We start from the raw sequence: 25,662 nt of genomic DNA on the forward strand, positions 1-25,662 counted from the left end.
AATTTGTGTGTTTGCCTCCAAATGCATGCTGTGCCAGAGAGAGCTGTTAATGTTGTCATCCATTTGTAGAGTATTTGGAGTTGAATTTCAGCCTTCAACAAACTTGCTTTTGCCTCTTAACCTCTTTTGTTATTTAACAAGAATAACGTGAACTAGAACATGGCACTTGGATTGTTGAAAGGCGATTTGTGAAGAGCCTCAGAAAGGTTATTTATTTAGATATAACTTGTGATAACTTTCAAGAGATTAATTTCTCTCTCCGTGCATGTTTGCTCTCTCTAGAAGACTTAACTTTTATGCAACATTTTTTAATGCTTCAGAATTCTTTTTTTTTTTTTTTTTTTTGCATCTCTTAAATCTACAATAAAATAGAGAAGCCTATCTTATTGAAACTGCAGTCAAACTATACTTAGCAGCTTTGAAATCAGAACCTCGAGTTTATGCTTCCTGACTAACGCTAGATTAAGAAACACTTTGATTATTGTATATGAGCTGGCTTACCTATCTTTTTTTATGGAAAACCTGATAAATGTGAGTGTTTGAACTCATGCAAAAAAATCCATCTCTTGTGCACTTAACAAGGAATAGTTTGTTTTCCACTGATGTTGAATAACTTAAACTATGAAGCAACTGACTGTGAAGCAATACTCCATTGCAGAAGCGTTCTTCAGTGTCTGAAAGGTGTGTGCAAGTGAAGATGGACATGCATAGGTGCTGAAATAAAAATGTGAAAGGTGGTTGCATAGATAACATACATTAGAGAAAGTCTGTTGCCACACCTTTGCTTCTGATACTGTGCTGTTGTTCAAGCTCCTCTCCGAGGAGTCAGTGGCTCACTGAGCTTAGGGATCCTTTTTGGGAGCTGTTCTCATTAATTTACTCCTCTTGAAAAAACATGGATGTGATTATCGGAGGAGATTGATGATACACTAAGAAACCTGAGTGCAATGAGAAGCTGTCAGAAAATATGAAGCATGTGTTATACATGTGTGCTCTGAAAGCTTTCTGGTAAAAGCACTGTCTGTGTTAGGTTTTCATAACATTTAGATCGTTATGTCAGGCATAATGTAGGTAGTAAATGCAGAACTCTTACATGGTAGGCTGTCAAGTTAAGCTGGCTTTATGTGCTGGCCAAATCTTAAAGCATTTTCAGTGTTTATTATTGGAAGATTTACTCAGTTACTAAATAGGGGTTAGTTAGTTAGTTATCCAGCCTAATGCCCTCTTTAGGGTGAAGTGTAACATCCATAGCAATAGTTAGCTCTGTCCAGTAACCTGTTGTGCTCGCTTTGCTTGTGGTCGTGAAGGATGATGAAGATAATATCTGATATTTCAGCAGAGGCTTGGACAATATAAATGGGTGCCTAGCTGATCTGATACTTTCTGGTTCAGAGTTGGCCTTGCTGTGAGGAATTTACTGATACTAAATCTGTATAATGTGGAAGACTGATCATGGCCACGAAGGTTTGAATGCTGGAGTGTAGAAAGCTTTACTGTGTAATAACAACTGAAATTGATCAAGAAGCAAGATGACAATAGTGTTTGTCAGTATTCAGTTTCTGTTTTTTTGCCGTTCTCTTTTGTTTGTTGAAACTGAAGAGGGTGAACTTGTCTCTAATGTATAGTTTTATGTATAATGTTTCAGAAGTTACGCACAGTCTGCAGACATAAGCCAACTGCTCTTTGCAGCAGCACTCTGAAGCAGGATGGGGAACCATGGATGTGAGGAGGGATAAGCTGTTATTCCCCTCATAATTAATAGAGCAATGGGAAAGATTAGGTCAGTACTGTGGACCTCTGGACTTGGAATCCCTTTGCTACTGTTTTCAGTTTGAATTGAATCTTCCAGAGTTTGCCTTGAGAGATGCCAATTTTAGATTTGGAGGAACTGCCAATTCTGAAGTAAAACGAAAAAGAACAACAACAAAAAAAAAACCAAAAAAATAACAAAACAAAACAAAAAAACAGAAAACTACTTCTGTAATTAACCTGTCTAATAGCAATAATGAATCCAGTTGAAAACTCATATGTACTGCTACCTTGTTGTAACTTAATTTTTAGAAAGCTGATACTAATTCATATGGGTAAGTTATTGCAGCCATAGACTTGTTCAGTTCTCTTTCTTCCTGTGTTACTTACTGTTGTTTGGTGAAACTTCCTGGAAAAAGGGTAGTGAGCATTTGATTTTGATAGGACAATCTGCACATTAACATGAAGAACAGTAGGCAGTAAAAGTAATAACATTGCAAATGAGCTTTGCTTTGGTTTGAGATCAGTGGGTAGAGTTGTGGTACAGTCACAAGAGGGTTTACTCAATTGCTGTGAGAGGAAATTTTTTAAGTGTGACTTGTATTGCTTCAAATTTTCTAGTCCCTTAATAGAAATTTATGGTAGACTTAATGACTAGACTGTAAGATTCATCCCAAACTAAAGGACTCTTCCTTGTTTCCCTCATGCTGTTTTGTTTCTGGCACAGCTTGACTGCTGGAATCTCCTTTGTATTTTACAGTCTCAACACCCTTCTTGTAACCTGAGTTTTCTTTTTTTCCATCAACTTCTTTCTGATTGAGTTTCTCAACTTTGCCATGATTTCACCAGTGTTTCTGGAGAATGGAATTTCAGTTTGGATTTCAATGGTGCTTGTCTGAAATTAGATTTTATTTGCTTTATTTCTATGTACTAAGCTGATTCTCTCCTATCCACCCCTCCACAGCCCTCTTTTTGCATTAAATTTTTAGTAAAATGAATTATGGACCAGGAAATGAAGATTCTACACAGTCACTGCATTTGAAATTGGTCTTTTCCTTGCTCGAAGAAACGTCCTGAAGCTTATAAATAGCTTTTAATTTCTGTTAAGGTCACTGGGCTTACTTATATATTTGAAGCTGCGTGTATAAGAAATTTAATTGCACAGCTGTCTTGGGGCCTTCATGTGAGATGTTGCCTTCGAGGTTGGTATTTTAGATTTCCAACAGCTTGGAATCCTTGAGAGCACGTGAAGCTGTTAGCAGTTGTACTGATTTGCATGCTGTATTAGTTTGCTCATTCCTTGTCTTGTAACTAACTGGGTAGATACAACTGCAGCTTGGTAGCTGAAGATGTTTTCATGAAAGTACATCTGACCCAAAGACCTTGTCAAAACTATTTCCCATTTCCAGAAGCTTCAGAAGTAACATGAATGAGGAATGTACATGAAGAGTCATAGCACCTCAAACTCATTTTTTACCTTTGTTGTATGCCTTTGAAGATGAGATATGGCAGTGAGGCAGATTCGTCAAGAAAGGGTGGTTGAAGAGAAGAAGTTTTCTGGAGTAAATCTGATGCTGGACAGGGGATGTAGGGTAGGATGACAGTTTACAGATTGTGTTGGTGTGTTTTAAGAGTCCCAAGTGCCCTTTCTCTCAAAGAGAGCGGAGAATCCAAGTGAACTAGGAGAGGGGAAAAAAAGTTATTGATGTTTTTTTTAAAAGTTATCACTAACTACTTCACTGCCATGCCTTCCCCTACAAAGTTTTCTGGCAGATAATATAAACCATTCTGTTTTCTTTTTAAAAGTAATGAGAAATACAGAAGGGTGTGTGGGGGGAGAAACTGCATTATTATCTGGAAAGTGATGATTTTGTTCCGATTAAGTTACAGACAGGGAAATTCTGATGGACGTCTTTGCAAAAGGTTGAACCCTGAAATCTCTCAGCAGTCTGAAAGCATATAGCTGAGGAAGACTGTGCTGTTTCTTAATTTGCCTCTGACTTCTGTATATGTTTAGTCCAGGGTTAATATAATTCAAAGCTGCATCTGAGTTTGTTCTAATAATAGTTTCACTTCTGGCATGTTTTCCCACAATAAATTATGTCCTTAGTTTCACAGAAAAGAGGGATAATGTACTGCTGTACAAGTGGAAAATACTTCTGGGCTTCCTTGCCCTCCCATATTCCATCGCGTGAGGTTTGGGTGAAGAGGCAAGATGCTGCCTATGACTTGATGCCAGCTGACTAGTACCTAGAAATAAATAATGGTGCTCTTTTCCAGATTGAAATAATACAACTAATAGTACCTCATAAGGAAAAACAAATGAGGAATGTAGCAGCTTATTAAGATAGTCATTCTGTTTATGACCAAGATGAAACTGAGACAGTAAAGGAGAGCTCAGTTTTGTTTTGCTGCGTGAAAAGTATGTCTATCGTGTCATAGAACTATACCATGATTTGGAATAGAGGGGACCTTCAAGTTCATCTGATTTCTACCCCCCACTGTTGGCTGAGTTGCCAACCACTACATTACATTGCCCCATCTTCAAGGGATGAGATATCTACAAATCTGATGAGCTTTGTGGCCTCTGGACCTGCTCCAGCAGATTCATGTCCTTCTTAAATTGGGGACCTCAGAATGCAGTACCACAGGTGGAGTCTCACAAGGTTGAACTTGTGGTAGAACTGCCTCCTTTGACCAGCTATCTGCAGTTGTTCACAGCAGTCCAGGGTATGCATTATGGCCTTGAAAAATTTGCTCAAATACCTTAACTAGTTTATGAAAGCTTGAGCAACTTCTGCCTTGGTATTAAGTTTTCTTTTCATATTTGACTAAGTCTAGTTTTAAAGTATTTCTGTGTAAATTAAATTGTCATCATTGGATATTTCTTGAATACAGATTTATAGAGAATCTTTGTGAGGGGTTGACCTTGTTGGGTTTCCAGATGCCCCCTAGTCCCCTGTCTCAACAGGATGGAGAGAATGCAAGATGAAAGAGCGTTTTGGTTGTGGTGTTTTGGTGGTTTTGTTTGTTTTTGTGTTTTTTATGATTTACCAATAACTGTAAGGACAGAACAGGCTTATGGAAAAATAATTTATTGCCAATTAAATTAGACTTACAATGTAAGAAACAAAGACAAATCCACAACACTGCCTCTCATCCTTCTCCCCCTCCCCCCCTCAAGCTCAAGTAAATTTAAGTTTCTTTATCCCTTTCATACATTTTTTTTTTTCTTCTTTTTCTAGGAGGGGCAAGAAGCACAGTATAATTTTGAGGACCCAGCTGTCAGTGAGAGTCCATGCCTGTATTGGTAAGTGAAGTTCTGCGTGACTAAAAAAGAGAAGGAATAAATGAAATGATCTCTTGAGAAGCAAATGTAGGAAATATGTATCAGCTTTGCAGTGTTCTAAGGTAAAGGAAGTGTGCTATTAAATCTATTTTTTTTGTCTTTGCTGCTTGCTGAAATTGTTACATAGGTTACCCTTTAAGAACTTTAAAGAGATCAGAGATACATAGCATTTGACAGTCAAGTGTGATGGTTGTGGGTACTCTGAAGAATCTTGGATTATCTGTTGTTCTACTGTCTTTGTATGTCCCTAAAGAGGATTATATTCTGAAACTGTGAAGGAAATATGAAGTGTTGTTGACAGACAACTAGCTACAGCATTTTAATAGCATTAACTGTTTATTACTTCGGCTATTATGCATCTTGGCCACTTGATGCCATTATCACAGTGTTGGTGTCTTGGAAGAACCCTGCTTAAAGGGTTCAAACAAGGAAAAGTTTGAAGCAGTAGTATGTGTCATAAGAGCTTTAAGATTGCAGGAACGGAGGCAGTTGTGCTGTGATAGGACTAATGTTCTCCCGTGTTCTCTAGACTAACACTGAGTGTTAGTCTAAAGTTAATGTTCACATTCAGGTAATGTTATGAGAGATGCTATGAGCAGCTGATTTCTTATCTGTGTGCTATTTTTTCAGCACTTATGTAGCAGATTGAATGCTCTAATTGTTTACCTCGTTTAGCCTTGCTTCATTAATTCTCAGCTAAGCATTGGAATATAGTCACTTTTCTTAACACAAAACTTTGACTTTAATTTATTTCTACAGTATTGTTCTTGTCAGAAGATTCAGGCTTTAAATACTACAGAACTTCTTTGCCTGCCCCCAGGAAGTGTTATGAAATGGCCTTTATGGGAATTTGAATTGAGCAAAAGCAACCTACAGAATTCCTCAAATACCTCCCATTGAGAGCAAACTTCAGGCTGCATCACGCAGGAACAGATTCTCCTTAACCATGGTTGATTTGAGCAAGCCTGCATGTTAAGTATTAGAGGAGAAAGGGAGATGGTGCAGAGTCTGGGATGATTTTATAAATATGAATGAAATTACAAGCGTTTTAGGGAAACTTGTTCTTGTTGGATCTAGGAATATCTTTGGCAAAACAGACCAATGCAGTGTCCTGAATTGAGGTTTTAAAAAACACTTTTCATGTTTCATTCCTTCCTGGAGTGCAGGAGTCAGTACAAGGTTTTGAGATTCCATGTGTGGTTGCTTTGTTTTAATCTGTTTGCATGTGAACTCACTGTGTCAATTAGGCTTATTACTGTGTATGTATTGTTCCTGTATGAAAGCATATTTCTTTGTCAGGTGCTGTTGTACTCTGGCAGCAGTGATGCTTTTAGAGCTGAATGCATAGGAGCCAGGCTGCAAAACTTGAGTCCACATTCAGCCTTCTGGAACTGAAGTGTGTTTGTATATGGGTTTTTTGGCTTGGTTCATTACAGGCTAAAAAGCCAAGTCAAGTGCAAGATCTGGTTCTAATTTCCATCATCTGTTGAAGTTTTCATTTCTAGGCTAAATTTTTTGATTCAACCTGTAACTTGTAGTTTTTCTCTCTTCTTCTTTTGCATTTCTACATACCAGATGTGTCTTATTTTTTTGGTGTGAGATAGTTTGAAGCAGTCAGAAACCTTCTGCTGTTCTTAATACTAACCTCGTGATGAACTGTGCCTGTCCATCAGAGTTCTCATGGAGTAGGAGGGTTGTTTCACTGACAGTAGGTACTTTGCTTCCTTTTGCACGTACTTTCACGTGAGTTGCCTGTTAAATCTTTTTTGAAATACATTTAACTTTCGATACTAATACTTACACGTTACATGTGGACCAAAAGTCAGGAGCTAGAGCTATCTGAGACTGTTACATGGAATAAAAACATCTTGCTTTGACTGTTTTCTTTCCCTTCTGCCAGTCTGTATTGGAATTATGATTGTCCTCACAATATCCCTGGAAAGCATTGTTTAGAAATGTTACTGCCTTTGCAATGTCAACACTGGCTAGCTAGGGCTGCTTTCTGAGAAGTCATAGCTTGTCTTGTAGCGCCCTTGTCTCAGAGCTTCTTGTCATTTTTGCTTTGAAGGCTTTACTTTGCTTTAGAGAAATAGCTTTCATGTCATTAAAGCTTCCATTTGGAAGCTGTACCAATGTGTTTTCAACTCTCTAGTGTATTATAGCTCTAGATTGTGGGAAGTACACAAGTGTTTATGTTCTAATGTCCAAATGGAGCATTAATGACTTCACTTCTCTAGGGAATTCTTTTGGAATTTAGTTTCAGAGGATGTATTAATTACAGGCCAGTATTTACTAAGACTTGAGTTTTTGCAAGTTTCAAGTCAGAACTGTAGTTTATGGAAGTGTTGTGGGGTTTTCTGTTCTGCTTTGTTTTTAGCAGTGTGAGGAAGGAATAGAGCGTAACAACCTGAGTGTGAAAGTTGTTAGGGAATACTATTCTGCTATATTGCATACCATTCAACTCCAGAGCATTTCAGCTTAATTTAATACATTGATATATATATATTTGTATATTTGTCTCAAGTTGAATTTGTATTATATGCCCACCCGAAGGACTTTCAGCACCAAAGAATAAATTTTCATAACTCCACTTAATCTATTATGGCTTGATTCTGATTAAAATGTCAGTACTAATTTAAGAATATTTTCAGAGATAAGATTTGAGTGTTTTTATACTGATATTTACAGTCTTTCATGTGAAAGGATTTGGCAAAAACAGTTTTGTGGTATCTAACAAATTGAAAACTATAGAGGTACTCTTGCACCTGTTGATATTAAGGGTCGTTAGTTGAAGGAAGACCAATTCTTAAACTGTGTAGTGTAAATTGCTGTTTTTTTTTTTTTTTTAAGATTTGTCAAATTTATCCTTTTATTCTATTATTCTAGTTAGATTTATTGTGAGTTAATACTCCATGGGGAAAAGTCTTTGTGGGTTTTTTTTTTTTAGCAGCTACGTGACTTTCCTTGTTTATTTAACACACTTAGCTGTGCCTTAATGTTAATAAATTTAATTTGTAGGTATCTAACAATTACAGAGCTAAGATGAAGCCTTAACATCCACTGTAAATGAGGATGCAGGTCTAAAGTGAGAACACTACAGTGCTGAAAACTTCTGCACCTGAAACTTAATTGAAGACTTGAGTCAGAGTGACTCTTTGACAGGGTAGTTTTAAAGCTCCTGTGAAGTTGAAGCTCTGCTCTTCACTCTGTGGCTGTTTGGACAGCTCTGCTTGCTGTAGCTGCTACTACTGCCTTGCTGATTGTGCTTCACTTGTCTGGCCATTGTTTCTTAGTTGCCTCTCAAAATCCTGGGGAGTCCTGAGGAAGGCAGCACCATTTGCTCTGTTTGCAGTATGTAGCCCAAGAGAGTCCCGTGTCTTGTTTTAAAATATTAATGCCTTTGTCTGTGAATCATGAGGTGTGTTACTATCAGAATTGAGGAGGTTTGGACTGAGACCAATGACAAGGGCTTAGAATTGTTCTGGAAAAAAAAAATAATAATAATAATTGTGAGCTTTAGGTGTTAATACAATGTGATATGATACAAGAAGAATGACAGCAATGATGGTTTATGTCATACTGGATAGGTGTACTGGCCAGGGATCAGTCAGAGTACTGTGGCTTGGATGAAGAGCAGATATTGCAGGGTGTATTAAATCTTACTTCTTCCTATCAATTTATTAGAAAAAGTGGAAAAAACCTCAGTTCTATTGGCAGTGTTTTTTGCATTATGAAATTATTTTTCTATGGTCATAACTTCTGCCTGTGTTTATGCAAAGTCTTGCTTGTATCTTTTGATAAAAATAATAATTTGTAGAGATACTGTGAGTATCAAGTATTCACTTAAACAGGGTAGAGTGCCTAAACAGTGTGCAAATATTGTAAGTTTCTTATTAAATCATAGAATAGAATTATACAATCTTTAGAGTTGGAAAGGGCCTCTGAAGGCCATCAATTCAACTCCTCTGCAATGAACAGGGACACCACAGCCAGATCAGGCTGCCCAGGACCTGATCCAGACTGACCTTGAAAGTCTACAGGGATGGGGCATCAACCACATCTTTGGGCAACCTGTTCCAGTGCCTCACCACCCTCACTGTAAAAGATTATTTTTCCTTATATCTAACCTAGATCTACCCTCTTTGAGCCTGAAACCATCTCTCATTGTTCTGTTACCACAGACACTGCTAAAGAGTCTGTCCTCTTCTTTCCTGTAGTTCCCCTTTAGATACTGAAAGGCTGCTATCAGATCACCTTGGAGCCTTCTCCAGGCTGAACAGCCCCAGCTCTCTCAGCCTGTCCTCATAGGTGAGATGTCCCCATTCCGTGGATCATTTCTGTGGCCCTTACCTGGATGTGCTCCAGCAGATATGTCTTTTCCTGTAGTGAAAGACTTCTGGATACAGCTCACCTTGAAGAGGCTTCACTAGCACAGAGTAGAGGGGCAGGATCACTTCCCTCATCCTGCTGACCATGCTTCTTTTGATGCAGCCCAGGATACAGTTGGCTGTGTGGGCTGTGATGGTGGGCATTGATGGCTCATGTCCAGCTTTCCACCCACCAGTACCCCCAGGTACTGGTGTCAAGCCTCTGCTCAACCTGAATGTATAATCTATCTACATTGTTTGTCATTGCAACAGTTTTATACACCCATTCTGTCGCTTTAGTACATAGGCACTTTGAGATTTGCTGGAACATGATAGAGCTAGAGCATGCCTGCCCTTCCCGAGTTCTTGGCCATGTATTATTTCCAAGTATGTGGTCTAACAAAAGCAGCTGCAGCTCTGCATGACCAGCCACTGTCTTTGGAGCATCTGCTTTATCCAGCAAGGTTAGCACCAATAATCTATCTTTTTCACACAACTTTTTGGGTTACCTTTTTCTGACATCATCTTATTCTCGTTATGTCTTATGGAATGGAATCATAAATATCTCAGCTCTTTTTGTCCTGTGATACCTGAGGAAAGCCGTAAGCTAGCTGTAACTGCAGTGGAAACCAGCTGTTTTTATTTGTCCTTTAATAGCTGAAGTATGCGTCTGATCCTTTTTTTCCATGTACAGTTTTCCCTTCTGTTTTCTATTATGTGGACTTATGCATGTGTTATAGCAGATATGTCCTACAACTATCCTTTTGTATGTTGAACCTTCTCTATGCCATTTCCCGCCAAGAACTTGAGCTGCAAGTGCCTTTCCAGTGGAACTGCAATGCATTCTCTAAGACAGAATCATGACTTAAGTCAGTAACTGTATCTGGCACTTTGTTACATGGAAGATACGCAGAACTGGTGAAAAAACTATCTTTTCATAAGTATTGTACAGAAATGTAGAAGAGACACTGATACTGGTTATAAGAAAAATGTGCAGATTTGTTGTCCCTCATTCCCTGGGGGCAGAGGTAAGCCTGTGCCTGCACCCTTACTGATACTTTACCATTACAGATGCTTCTTTCTACAGGTATGGCAGATGATGTATCTGTATGTGTGTGTGCTGGCATAGAGTTCTCAAAGCTGCAGAGACTGGGAAGCTCCTGTAGTTGCCTCTCAAAATCCTGGGGTAGGTAGAATAATCCTGTAGAAGATACTGCAGAATTTTCTAATGTTTTAAGAGTGTAGCTTACTGAACCTAAAATAACATTTTCTTTCACAAGTCTCCAAATATGGTAAGTCTATTTAGAACACTTTCTTAAAGGAAGCTTAATTGTGGCATTCGGTCTTTCATTTGAGCTTTTTGTTTGGACAGGTTGGGTTTATACTCTCAGATGGAAGTTTAAAGAAAGAGAGGCATTTTGGGTCATTTGAAGGACTTTTTTTTTACAGTTTTCTGTTCAGTGTGAGGCATTCCTAACAGAGAACTTTCAGTTTGAGAGAGGGAACATGTGGAGAGCATTAGCAGTTCAGCAAAATGCGCAACTGATTCGGATTTAATTTAAAGGGAACAAAAGAGGTGCCTGGAGAATTTGTCGGAAGTGCTGTGGTATTGAGTTCTTTGCGCTGAGAGGTGAGCTGAAATTGTTTTATCAAATATCTTAGCATAATTGGGACAGAAGAAATGGTGATTTATGGATTTAATGGTACTGCGTTATGGATCTCTACTTCTGATGTGCTTCCTATGATTCTTGCTGTAACTTGGTTAAAATTCTGGTTTAAGTGAAGACAGTAATAAATGTGTTTATTGAATGTAAACGGGCTTTCAAAGACATTTTGAAGTCTTTTTAGTTTATTTTGCTGTAAGAGTTGGGCTTTTTTTTAATGGCATAACATGAGTTCTAGTTAGAGTAATGCAGATGGTACTGGGGCCTGCTTCCAGATGTGACTGGAGATATCTGGTTCAGCTTTTTTCCAATTTGAGTGAAACACGAAAGAGCTGCAAAGGCTATGACAAAAACACTTTTTTGAGCTTTTTAGGATTATTTAAATTTGCTTTACTGAGAATATGGAACACAGATGCTATAAGTAAGATCCTATGCCCCCTGATCAGATTGCTTTGTGAAAATCTATCCATATAAATAAACTTATGGTTTTGCTCTTAAAAACGTACACCATTATGCTGAAACATTACACTTCTTTGTTGTACTCCTAATGCATGCTTTTGGTCAGTCTCCTATGTTGGATTAACTGCAGCACTTCCTCATAACCTGTTATTTGCCTGTCTTGGTCTCACCAAGAAAATTCAGAACCAGTTCTGTATGATTTCAGAAGGTCTTTAATATGAAGCAGGGAAATTTCCAAGAATTCTCTGTGTATTCCATGTAAACTGTAATCTTTCAAATAGGCTTTGTAGCAAAATAAGAAGCTGTAGAGCAGATAAAGCCTCCATGAGCAATAGGTTGCTGCTTTAAAGCAGTGAATTCCTGTCTTAAAAGGGCTTGGTCCACTTCTGAAAGGACTGCTGTGGGGCATGCTAGTGGGATGCTTTTCTTGTCTTGGAAAGCTTTGAATTACAGTGTTGAAGCTTGTCCGACTTGCACCTGAAAGTGCTGCAGAAATTGAGTGAGATGTCTGAATTGGAAAGCCTTCTTCATGACTTTTTTTTTTTTAAAGACAACTTAAACTTCCATAGTAGTTTGCTTTTCTTGCAGCATGTAAAAAGTTTGCAAGACTTTTTTTTTTTTTTTTAAACAACCAAAAACCAGGCAATTATCTTTAGTATACCTTAAAGGAAATCAACTCTTTATAAAGCTAGGAAACTAAGTGGTATGATGCTTTATTTCCTCTTCTTTCCACTGCCACAAGCCAACTTAAGCTTTTCAGATATTAAAAAATAAAAAATTATAAAGCACCAAATTACTGATGCACAGATTTTTAATGTGCCTAATTTTACACCCAGTCTACCCACGTATCTTTCTGAAGATCAAGAAATTCTAACAATACAGTATTGCTTTTAGCTTTTGTACATAATTATTTATTCAGTACTTCAAGAGTACTTCCGCTAATGAAATTTCACCAAAAGGAGGATGAAGTTAATTAGTGAATTAATATGTAACTACTTGACCATACTGCCATGCTATTTCTAAAATGTCTTGCCTAAAAGAGTGTTGCGATTGTCAAGGCTAGGTTTAAAATGATGTAATTTAAAGAGAAAATCATTGCAAATTTAGCTTCCTTCACTTCAGCATCACTTGTACTTGATAGGGCTTTTCTGTCCCCTCAGATTGACCTGTGCTCAGTCTCAAATCCAGCACTTGACTCTTGGGACGGATGTGGCTTTATACCCCATGAATATTTTGATGGGGAGATGCGATTATAGCCATCCTTCTAAGGTGGGAATCTGCAGAAATCTTTGTTGCAGTATGGCAGCTAAACATGAACGTGACAAATTTGTTTTTACTTATTTTTAACAGTCCACAATTGTTCAAGGGAGTTTCCTAAATCTTAATAGATACAGGTGTTTGTGTAATTGTTATTAAAAGAAAAATAACAATGTTTCCTAATTTTTCATTTGTATAAATGGCTATACTTGGTTTCAGTGTAACTTCCTTCTTCAGCTATTTGCACTCCCCATTTTTTAGATCTTTGTATTGAAAGACAAAGCAGTTCTTAGTCTTTTGGTGTGTGTGAAGTAAACTGAACTCGTGATGGACTGAAGCACAGCAAATTCGAGTCTTCAACTGGAGGGGGAGGAGAAGGTTAATTTCATATTAAATAGCTTCAAATAAATTAATATTATACGTGGATGAGAATGGTGTGATTTCTTTTTTTTTTTCCCCTTATGTCTAAATCTGTTCCATTTGGAAGATAGAAACCAAATGAATTTGGTTCAGATTATGTAGGTCACTCCAAAAGTAATGCCTTCTATTTATTTCCATGGAAGCTGTGATAGACACAAAGAACACAGTAATGCTATTTGATAGAGCAAATTCTCAGGTATAGAGCACTTTTTCAACATGATCACCATGATTAGCTGTGCATTTTCACCAGTGATGAACAAGAGCCTCCGTGCGCATATTACTTTTGGAGCAGCCCCTGCAGTTTACTGGAAACTGTACTATTCTGGTCTATTTTAAGCTCTGCCCTGCAAAACTTTGTTAGAGATGCATTGGTTAAAAAATAAATTATCCACTTACAATTATGGAAGAGAAATTAGGAACCACTGATTAAAAACTGGATTTGGACTGGGAAATATTGATATTTCTTTTGGCTGTCATTCTTGCTTCTGTCATTTAGTCATTGACTTGTCTGTAAGGCGAATGGAGGGACACTAATTTAGCTCATGCTGAAAATAAATATGACTTCTACCTCACTAAGATGTTCTGAGCTGCATGGGTGGAATTGGCTTTGGTTTGCCAGTGGTCTCTAATCATGTATGCTAAAGACTGCATTAACGTTAAATATGTGGTTTGTCTGTTAGCTTTTATGTATAGGAGAAGAGCGTTTCTTCACCTGAGGCTGACTAGAGAGCCTGTGGAGTCTCCTTGGCAGTCTTTAGAAGCTGGCTGGACGTGAGCTTGGGCAGCCTGCTCTGGGTGGTCTTGTTGGAGCAGACGCACCCAGGATGCCCTGCCAGCCTCAGCCATCCTTTGGGTGTGTCTTGTTCTGCTGTAAGATGTAGCTCTGGGTTTCTTTAAGAAGCTGTGTGGTAATTTTGGGTGTGACTGTAGTGCAAGTTGTGGCTCTCACTTCCTAAAGTTTTTTTGTTGTTGTTGTGAGGAAGGTATGGATTAGTGATAATTATTTTTTTCTGTTGTATACTTCTGGTGTAATATGGGGCTGCTCCAAAAGTAACGCCTGCTACTTTGTTATGTTGGCCCATGATGTCAGAGACATTGGTATGGCAGCACCACAATGGGAGCGTTAGTTTAAAAAAATAACAGTAATTAAATAAAATAGAGCTTTAGGGAAACTCTCCACATCCTATTTAATGGTAAGAAAATACTAAACTGAAAACTGTGATAGTCTAGAAATTGTCTGGGCTACTTTTTCTTTAGCAAATTTCTGAGAGAGATCCTTTTGCAAGAAGTAGGAAAATGTTTCCTGCGTGTTTTCTTTTGTAATGTATCTTTTCATTTACTGCATGTCTGATTTTTGCTTTCTGATGAATTATTTCTGTTCTGTTATTTGACTGCCATGTACCACAGATAAATGCGTACTCAGGCTTTTTGATCACTTATTTCTCATTAGCTAAAATAAGAGAATGAATGCATGCCATTAAAGCACAGAGTCATAAGATGCGCTTGAAAATTATATGCATGCTTCAGTCTGCTTAGTAGCAGTAAACAAAATGTTCACTAATGTCTCAAAAACTGATGTCATTTACTAACTTCTTGTGAGCTTATTGCCAAGCTAAGTATATTAATAGCTTCTTTTCAAACCAGGGCTGTGTTGCTTCAGTCATTACATGTAATGACAGGACAGTTAAGTTTTTGTTACCATCTCAGGGTCTGCGTGGGTGGTGATAAGAAGTACACGTGGTTTCCTAACATAGTTGGACAAAAGTTTTATACGGACTATTTTTTTTCATATGTAATGTTAAGTATACTATTTCTAATTTAACTGTTAAGTTGCTCTCTGGTCTAGTATTTGTGTTACTTCTGGACTGCATGTTACACAAGTTTTCATTCTGCCATTCAAATTATACGTGCTGTTGATTTCTTATCTTCAGTTCTTCCATTCAGTATCATTTTTGTCTTTTTCATGTACAGCTGCTCATATTTCAGTGTAAATTGAGATGTTTTAATATGTAATTGGAATGCATCTCAACTTCTTTCCTTCGTGAAAGAAATATCCCAAAGGCTGTGGAGCACTATTTAAAATAGCTGGCATAGCTCACTAATGTAATACGTTGTCTTCTGTGAGATATCTACTCATATTCAACAACAAAAAACAAATGAAAGAACATGTACAGTAGTGCAGAATATTTCTGTGGTACCTTCAGAAGCATTTAGAATAAATACTCATCTCTGGTTCAGGGTATGCCACAAACAGATATGATGAGTTGACGTTATGGCTTTGTACTTGCTTTGTACAGCCTGCTGAAATCGAGGATGCCATGATATCTTTCTGGAAAAGGGAATCATAGAATCATAGAATTACTCAGGTTGGAAGGGACCTCAAGGATCATCAAGTCCAACTGCAGCCTAACCATACTACCTTAACTCTAACAACCCTCTGCTAAATCATATCTCTGAGCACTACATCCAAACGGCTCTTAAACACATCCAGGGACGGTGACTCAACCACCTCCCTGGTGAGATGGATGGGATTTTTTAGGGTATTTCATGTAAGCATTATCCAAGTTAATCTAGAAGATCTTGTTTATTTTGCAGTTTCTGTGCTTTTCTAGTGTTACTCTGTTACTTCCTGTGTTTTAACAATGATAATATCTCATTTAAGTCTTTTTTTTCTTTCCATTTTAAGTCTCAATATGGCACAAAAAAATTAAGAATCTGAAGAGGTAAAAATGACAGCTTCTTAATTTAAGACCCAGGCAAAGGTTACTGTGAATGGATAGCATACTGTTTTACGTAGTGGGATGTCACAGGACTTGTCAATTCATATTTAGCAGTTTGAGATGATCCTGGTATGCCTGAAGTTACATATCAGACTTCTTTTAACCTCTCAGACATGAAATATTTAGCTCTGGTCTTACTCTTAAAACATGAAGAGGAGTGCATTTGTAAACTGTGCTTCAAAAATAAAAATAAATCTTGTTTTTGCTAGCTCATTTCTCACCGTGGCTGTTGACAAGGATTATATGTCAACTTTAAGGGCTACTTAGAATTTCAGGATGTCTAAACCTGGCACCACTAGTTAGCTGCTTGCTATGCTGAGGAGAAAAATATGACAGTTGGATGGGTTCCTTGCTTCTATAATCCTAAAATTAGGCTCACTGACTGTTCAGGAGCCTGCTCAAAGTCAAATGCCACTAGAGAGATTTGCTTACTTCCTGGCCTCACGTGAAACACAGACAGTTGTGAGCGTGGAAAGCTTCTTGGCATGCTGGGCATAGGAGGAGGCCTGGAGCAAGGGTTTATAGCTCAGCCCATGTGGTTGCAGAGCTGGTTCTGCCAGTGCAAGGGCCTGGTGAGCTGTTCTGCACAGCAGAGGACGATGGTGATGTCAGCCAGCTGTCAGTCCTTTTCTGTAGCTTGTCGGTTAGAAGAACATGCACAAGTGGTCCCTCCAGACTCATCAGGAGGCCTTTCTACTTCTGTCTTTTGCTGATACATTGCAGAAAATCTTGCTAAAGAAAGCATGTTTGCGTCATACATAACACTACTCTGAAAAACTTTGGGCAAAGTCTTCATGTGGGTGTACTCTCATATGTTGTTCACTTCAGTGTTTATCAATTTCCAGTATAGTATGAATATTTTTGATTCAAGAAAAGATTAAGTGAGGAAATAAAAGCCTCCTTATAGCTATGCCTGAGTACTGTAGTGTTTTGGAGGTTGTGTGCTCTAGGAGACAGGATGGTTTGCAGAGGTTCATACACAGGACAAGTGTATGCATAAGCAGTCCTATATACCCTGCATAACACACAGTGGGGAGGGCACTACTAGCAGCCACACTATCTCCTGGGCATTCTTTCAGGAATCAGTGATCTGCATGTTGCTCACAGGGAGTGGGAAGGCACTGGGCTCTGAGTTTGTCTTTGCTATAATATGCATCAAAAAATAACTTATAGGTGAAGCTTTAGTGCTGTATCGTTGCCGTGGAACCCCCTCTTGTGAGCCTCTCAATTGTTCTTGACATGCAACTTGGCATCTGTTTTAGCCTCTAGGCTCTCTCTATCATTGGTAAATGGAGATTGTCTGGGGGGCACTTCAGAGCATCCCAGCTACGTTCCTACCCTGAGTTGTTCTCTTTCCGTTCACCATAAATGGAACAGTGAGGGAGAGGAGCTGCCAGGTTGGGAAGCTCATGTACTTGCCATTGTCTCTGTTTTGTGTTTGTAGAGCCCTGATAATCATTCTAGGGAGACAACAGTTTTTTTAGTGAAATCTGATTCTTTACCAAGCTTTGTAAATAGCTACAGTCATTTCTTTTCCCTATTTTCTACCAGTGTCTAATATGTAATTGCTATATGTAAGTATACTTACTGATATAATTCCTGTGTAATGAATTGATATGGGAACAGTGTTTGAACAGTTACCTAGGGGCAGTTATGTAGTATCTTTATTTCTGATGTACATTTACTAACTAGTTTTATTCATTTTAAAATACGCTTGGAAGGAACATCTGACTTCTTAATCTTCTTTGCTCTCTTCCTAGGTTGCTATCTGTATATGTCATATTGTCTATGTTGCATTGATGACATTTATTGTAAATAACCAAGTGGTGTTGATAGCACTGCTAATGAGAAGTTCAAATATTTTCTTCAGCGTTATATTTTTATAGCTAGATAAAACTTGGAGGCTGTCAGAGGGAAATTTGAGTGTTAATCTCCTGTGTATTCTGACTACATTTCTTGAGTGACCAAACAGGAAATCCCTGTATCAGTGATGGGCTGACATGCCCTTTTTTCTTCACTGAATGAAATTTTCCGTTTTTACTATCCAGCAGCTATCGTTGCTATTGATTTTTTTTTTTTTAATTTATTTTATTAATGTTTTATTTTGGAAATGCTTTATCCTTCCTCATGATTTGACTAGAAATTTCTTCTGGCATAGCTTAAATGCAGGCAGTTCCTATCCTGCAAGAAACGTATCTCTCCGTACGGCAGGAGGGTATATGCTTGGTTCATATGTTTGTATCTGTATGCACAGTATTATACATGCTTATATGCTGTTAAAAGCATCCATTGTCTGTGCCATCATGTGGAACGCATGAGGGAGGTCCTTCTAACAGAAGAGCAAGGGAAACCACATTCAGATGTATGTTTGAGCTACGCTATGTATTCCAGCTTGATAGAAAAGTTGAATGTTTCTTAAGTCTGAAGATGGTGATAGGGGTGTTGTCAGCTTCAGTTTGCCTCACCTGTTTAAGCCTGGTCCCCTGAAATGCCCTTTTATCAGGTAGAACACATTAGGGACTTAGCTTTCTCTTACATGTGTCCATTTTTTTTTTTATTTTCCATAAAAACAGTAAGTCTCTGGTGAAAAAAAAAATACATAGCATGTTCTACTGCTGTCTACCTTCTGTTTTCAGAAGAATCCCAAATTTGTATATGAAAGTGTGTATATGGAAAGGATGTTTTGCCATTCAAAATGGAGGAGCTGTTAGTGAAAGTCTAGATGGCCAAGAAGGATAGAAATGAAGTTTAAGAACAGCTGCATTGAGTAGCATGTTTTCCTCTTTCTTGTCTAACAGATACTTCAGTATCTTTGGAAACTCATCTTGCCTCTAGCAAAATTAACTTCTGCTCAGTGAGTGAATCATGACTACTGTAACAAGGACAACATCAGTAGATATGTTAGGATGACAGCAAGGTCACTCAGACCAGTGTGTTACAAAAAGAGTTCTAGGAAAGAATAAGAGATGTTCAGAGGTCAGGACAGTGAGTTACCCCATTGGCTCTAAGACTCTTAGTATAAATGGACAAACAGAAGGAAAAGATCAGTGTTATTTCTGCTGCTGTGCCCAAGTGTTTTGGTAGGGCTGAGGCCGAAATTCTGGCTGTTGGAACACAAGTCTTTCTGGACAGATTCTTCTCTCCCTTGTGAAGGTTTGGGGTCAAAGGTAGTCCATTTGACCTCTGTGGAGCACTTGAAAGCAATAGTGGGTTTATTTTTTTTTTTGATAATTTGTATGAATCTGTTTCCTGGATATCAGATTTGTAGGCACATCCCTTCCCAGGAGAAAGAAGTTAGTTTTACTCTAGCTCTCAGCATGGTATTTTTGACCAGAGCTTCTTCAAAGCAAACCAAGATCACTGTACTTTTCAGGCATTACAGAGCTTGCTGTGCTTCATGCAGAGCTGCAAGGACCTGCTTCTGAGGCCTTTCCATGTAAGAGGCAGTTTTTTTTTTTTTTTCTCCTTGCATCTTTCATATTATTTTAGGGATTTTCTTTTTTTTAATATCCTGGTTCTTGTGAGTACTCTGGCATGTTGCTGGGGGTTTCAGACACAGATGCTGCCTGTCGGCACCTGCTGATGAATGAGTCGGTGGCAGTCGGTCAGGCACAGCGCGCACGCCCTTGCGCATCCCTCCCTGTGAGGGTCAGGTCAGCTGTGCTTTGGCATTTAGCTCCCCACTGGAAAGATCTTTGCCTTGTTTCCTGTGAATAACAAGAAAAAGGAGGAGAGAGGCACTGCGCGGGCTACCTGCCCTCTCCCTGCTGGGAAGACAAAGGATCTATTTTCAGGGCAGCTGCATGTTCTGAGCATGTAAATGTGATATCTTATCAGAGGCTGCTGTGGTGCGTGTCACCATTCACCCTTTTCACATCATCTTGTTGGTAGATAGTGAAATGGTGACTTTAGCATATCATTTCTGCCTTCATTAGTTGATAATGTGAAGAGCGTTACAGTGACCAAGTTATGTCCTTGTGACCTGACCTAACTGCAGCTCTCGGAGTTTGGTACTGCTGTTCTTTGCATGCTTGTGCACACGACATCACTGCTCTTCAGTTTTCTCTTTCCTTAGTGATAGCATTTCCTGTGTATTGCAGCCTTAGTACTTAGCTGGGATACCTTCTTTAAACCAGAAAGAAGAACAGTAGTGTGGTTTGGACAAAGAGCCTGAATTTCCATCCTTCTACCCTTTCTTTTCATGTTTTTTTTTGGGGGTGTAAGTAACACAAAAATTATAAAGGGAAGCTCGTAAATTTTCCCAACATCTAATTTATGAGTAAAAGCAGTTGTCACTACTATTTACTCGCAAATACTTATTTGCAGCTTTGAAACAAATGCCTCCATGGATTAGGGCTGTATTTTGATGCTAGAATGAAGCATAGATTACCTGGTTCCCACAGCGTAGATCACCCTCTTCAGCATTCACTGCTGGCTTTGTCTGCTCAGCAGAGACCACGGCAGTGAAGTCTGTTGCTTTTGCTGTTAATGCGTTGGTCAATTTAGAGCGCAGAGAAGGTTGCATTCTACTGAGTCCCTGACTACTTAGGCTTGAGACTCCTGAGTCCTGGCCTCCCAGCTTCCTTGTGATATTCAGGAGTTTCAGTCTGACTGAATGAAGGTGTACACTGGGGAGCAAGGCACTACAAGGACTCAATGATAGAAAAATTATCCTTTTAATTGAGTCCATGTATCTCAGGTTGCTGGTTCAGTTCTTCCATTCTGATGCAGTTAGTGTTATATTTCTGATTCATGTCCTTGACAATTAATCAAATGCTAGAAAATTTAATTTTTTAGAAAAACAGGTTCTCCTGAGGATGGATGTTTCTTTTCTATTTTGATTCCAATTTTTCAATTTGGAAGTTGATTCCTCAACTTCTTTTGAGGAAGCATGGTTTTCTCACTCTGTGGTTTCTTGTCCATTGAACTGTAAATTGTATTAGGTATCTGCCTGGTACTTCAGCTGCTGTGAGCTCCAGAGCCATGAGGGCAACAGCATACTGCTTAGTTTTGCATGGAATGAATGAATGAATGCTTCTGTGCCTTTGCAAAAAAAATATTGATTACTTAAGCACTTGATTCTCTGTATTCCAGCCCTAGAAACTTCCAGTGTGGATACCTTTGTCTTTTCTTTTTGATGACCACTTTCCTTTAACTATATTTTCTTTCAGGCTGTCTTTTGAAAACTGTTTTTTAATATTTCTTTTCAGCAGCTGAATTGTGCACAGTTTTAAGAGGGCTAAGCCTGGTAACTGGTGTGCATGCAGGAAGTTGGATGTGTGGGGCAGAATCTTTGTCACTAGTGCTTGCAGTAAGTAAGAGGAAGGCACAAAAATGCATTCTGAGGAACGTAAATGGAATCACTTCCTAATCCCTAGCAACCAAGTGGAAAGAGTGATAAGCTACCCAGCCCTTACAACATGGCTTTGTGGGTTTTAAAAAAAATAAGCAGGTAATAATTTGATGGGAAATAACTCTGACAGGCCTAAGGAAGTAGTTGTTTGTAAAGAAGGTGTGTACACATTGTCATCTTGTTGTGCCTTAAATACATTGCAGAGACATATTGCCAACAGGTATAATGCAAGTTAAACGCAGAACTATTTTGTTATCCCGCATGATCCAAATAAATGATTGAGATGATTTTCCTATTCTGTAGAGAGTTACCTTAAATAAATGTTTAGGTTATTCCTGATGGATATGTTGTGAAAGATCTTCCTTTTCCCTTTTGCAAAGAGTGGGCAAACATGAATGAGTCCAGAAGGGCTGTTGAACAAAATGTCCTTGCTGGGTCGGATCAAATGTCCATGGAGACCAGTTCCCCCACTTCCTGCAGGGAAGCAGGGAGCAGTTGCCTAAGCAAACAATACAAAAACAATACAAGCTGCAGGTATTTCACCAGAATATTTTCCGCCCTCTGACAGTTTTATGCTTTATAGTCTTTGAGATGTTTTCTTCACAGTTATTTACTGTCTGTGGATTTTTCTCCCAGGAAGCTGCCTAGTTACTTTTAAGACACCATTCTTGCTTTTATTTTATGGGAAATGTCTTGGCTGAGAGTTCTGGCAGTTCAGTATTCTTGGTGAGGCAGAAGCTCTTCTGGGTTAGTTTGAACTTCAAACTTTCATTGGATAACCTGTGGCCTTCCAGTACTTGAAGGGAGCGTATAAACAGGAGAGGGGGAACAGCTGTTCTCAGTGATTCATAGCAATAGGACAAGGGGGAACGGTTTTAAACTGAGATGGGAGGTTTAGAGTAAATAGTGGGAGGAATTTTACACAGAGTGTGTGTCCAGGTGGTGAGGCACTGGAACAGGTTGCCCAAGGAGACTGTCGATGCCCCATCCCTGGAGGCAGTCAAGGCCAAGCTGGATGTGGCTCTGGGCAGCTCGGTCTGGTGGTTGGTGACCCTACATGTAGCAGGGCAGTTAAACTAGATGATCATTGTGATCCTTTCAACCCAGGCCATTCTATGGTTCTAGCTATATTGATAAAGGATCATAATTCACTGTACCTTCCATTAAATTTCAGTAGTGGTCTTCGTTCCCCTCCCACCTTCACCTTTTTTACAGGATGGAAGTCCCTGACCTGGTTGACCATTCCTGTTGTGGAAGCTGGACTGTCTTCATTATGTAATGTTTCATTAAAGCACTTCAGCAGTTATTTGCTACATATCAACCTCTTTGCATTTATCTCTTCTGTAGTCCTTTTATGGAGCTTTTGAAATTCGGGCCATTAAATCTACTGTTAAAGCTGCGGATACACAATTTCTTTAAATAGTGTTTTTAATTATGATTTCTACTTTTTGTCTTCCCTTTATTCCCTAAGACAACTTAGCTCGGAAGCATTTACAAAAAAGTGCTACAGATCTGGTATTATATGAGCATCTTTTAAGTGGTCAATACTCAATTCAAAGCTTTAACTGTATGAAAAATTTGAACAATTTCTTTTGTCTGATGATACTCTATGTTAATTTCATCTGTCTTTTATATCCTCCTGTCAGAGTTGTGCTCCTTTGGCAGTTCTTTTATGCTTGATATTACTCTTGCTTGTTTTGAGTAGCTGAGCAGTAACAAAACTTGCTCAGCTACAGCACAGGCCCCAGCTCAGCACTGGCCCCAGCACCCATTCAGTTAGCTGGACTTTGAATTCAAATTTTTAAAGTATAAATTGGATATAATTTTTAGCTTTGGAATCTCTAGGGTGTTAATGAAGGCCTTAATTTGCCCTGATGCATCTATTTTGATGTAAAGATAAAGATTTCACTATATGCATGTTCAGGTGTATTGAACGGGTTGGAACTAATGTTTAGATTCCTTGTATCAAGGGAAAATTATCTGAACTTGAATGTGAGTACTCGCATTCCTGTTTTGTTTTTTTTCTTCCTCCTATTTAACCAGTATTACTTTCTGCTTGTTCATCATTGCTATATTTTCATAGATTCCTAAGAGCTCATCTCAAGAAAGAAGTCAGTATATTTGGCTGAAATTCAAGATCATTTTTCTATCTCAGTATAATTGATTGAACATGGCCATTAAATCTTAATTAACGTTATTTAGTAAAAATACTGACTATAATTACTTCAATTTGACACAAAGCAGGTCTTTGAGTTTATTATCCTGTGTGAAATAATATCGCTGCTGTTACTGTGCATTCCTTCTGCTTGTTGAGCTGCTACAGAGAAAGCACTTGCAGGATGAAATTCTTTACTTCCTTGTGATGGTAGATTCACTCAGTCTGAGCTCTAGAAACTTGTGTGTAAATGTGCTGTTTTAACATTTGGGAAGGTCCAGTGACTCAGTGAGCCTGTAAATGACTTTAATTATGGTTATAAGTGCAAGAGCAGCGCCTCACCCTCTATTTTAATATCTTATGCCCCAAGGAGGAGGAAACTGAAATGTACCAATAACCTCCTTTCCCCAAGCCCTGAATTCTGACTAGGAGGTGAGTTGGAAGATCCTCTGTACATCACAGATACTCTAAATTTAGAGTACGATTTGTGTGGGAAAACACAGTGCTCCTTTCTACTCCTTTGCCATGTTTTACCAATCCCTTAGCTGTACAGGGGCATATGCTGGGACATGTTTTCTGTGAAATCCCTGAGGGCCCTGGCTTTTCTAGCAGTCTGTGCCCTATGATATGAAGCTGTTTTTAAGATACATTGAGACATTAGGTGCACAGAATACCTGTGTCCCTGGCAGGGCTGTGGAGGTAGGAACTTCAGCCTGAGAAACAGGTAGAGACAGAGTTTCTGCCACCAGAAAAAGGTTGTCTTGTGATTGTACCCAGAAGTACCCCAGGCTTTCTGAAGGGCATCAGAATGGTGCTTTAACCAGAGTAAGTGACACTTGCTGCATGCGTGTGCTGGGTACTCCTTTACTTTTACCTGGATTTTCTGAAATACTTGGTTTGTTCCCCTCAGATGACAGAGATGATAATTTTGGGATGATTAATTTGGAGATTTTTTTTTTTTGAGCTTTGACATGTCAAGAGATCAGTTACACTATATGGAAAGTTTGTGTGTTACATTAAAAGTGTTTTGTGATTAGGTAGGATCCCACTTATGTGAAGTTTTTATTGATCTCGTTATTGGGATTAAGCCAGTATTGATTCTCAACAGACTTGGTTCTCATTTGAGGAAGGGGTTGAGTTGTGGGGTGAGTTGTTCTTTGTCGTTGAATGGAACGCTTGCACAAATGGAAGAAAACTCTTTAAAAGTCTGATCTGAAAAAGTAAATTCTGATCAACAGAAGAGAATAGGGGGAAAAATGCCATCCTTTGCACTATGTTTTGTGGAACTACTGACTTTACTCGTTTGTACTTGTTCACCAGTAGGAAACATGCTAATGACTCTAGTTTTATTATTTAGCTGCTTGTTAATTGGGAACTCCCATTTGAAACTGCTTGCAATCCCTAAAGTCTTATGGTCTGTTTTCATATGTAAATCTATCTCACAGTGGCACAAAAAAAGTATGAGCATGCTGAGGACAGACAGTGGTGAGTGTGGAGGACAGCTGATGAACCCTTTCTGTTTATCATTGAAACTCGCAAAAAGTCTCTGCAAATATGCAACACACATCAGAAATACAAAGAGACTGGGGAGGTGTAAACTTGTTTTCACAAGGAAGAAAGATCCCTGCAGCTTTAATTTTTGTGCATGAAAGTGTTTATGAATGTTAGTTTGAAAATGTGTGAGCTTTCAAACTGTGAAATACTGCTGTAAAGAACGTGCTTTGGAAAATGTACTATTTTGTACTGTATTATAGCTAGTTTACTACATCATTTCTAGTAAAAATAACTTCAGAAAAGTATTCTACTACTCTCTATATTGCAGGGATTTAAGGCTGGAAAGCTCATCCTCTGAGACCAGTCTTCTGCTATTCTGCATTACATAATCTCCTCTATAAAGCTACTCCGTAGTATACAGGAGCAATAGCTGCTTTTTAGCTTTCAGTTGCATTTACAAATTGCTAAGTTCACTCTGTAGATACTGAATAAAATTGAATTTCTGCTGGCCATGCAGCAACCTGAGATTTAATTACTGCTGACCTCACTTGGCATCCCAACCTTAGGAACAGCTGTGTGTGCTGAATCAGATCTTGAGCCTGTGCAAAGTAATTC

General features: G+C 38.6%; 1 protein-coding gene across 13 annotated transcripts in view; it reads left to right on the forward strand.

The window, feature by feature from the left end:
• Positions 1-25,662, forward strand: part of FHOD3 (formin homology 2 domain containing 3) — a 369,110-nt gene that overhangs the window by 38,820 nt on the left and 304,628 nt on the right. For all 13 annotated transcript variants that reach the window (XM_085220515.1, XM_085220513.1, XM_010708572.3 and 10 more), the window contains exon 3: positions 4,995-5,059. In XM_085220515.1, the coding sequence (XP_085076641.1) occupies positions 4,995-5,059 (65 nt within the window). The remainder of the gene's footprint in view (positions 1-4,994; positions 5,060-25,662) is intronic.

The sequence above is a fragment of the Meleagris gallopavo genome, chromosome 3 (genome assembly GCF_905368555.1).
Source record: "Meleagris gallopavo chromosome 3, MGAL_WU_HG_1.1, whole genome shotgun sequence".
Classification (NCBI taxonomy): Eukaryota; Metazoa; Chordata; class Aves; order Galliformes; family Phasianidae; genus Meleagris; species Meleagris gallopavo.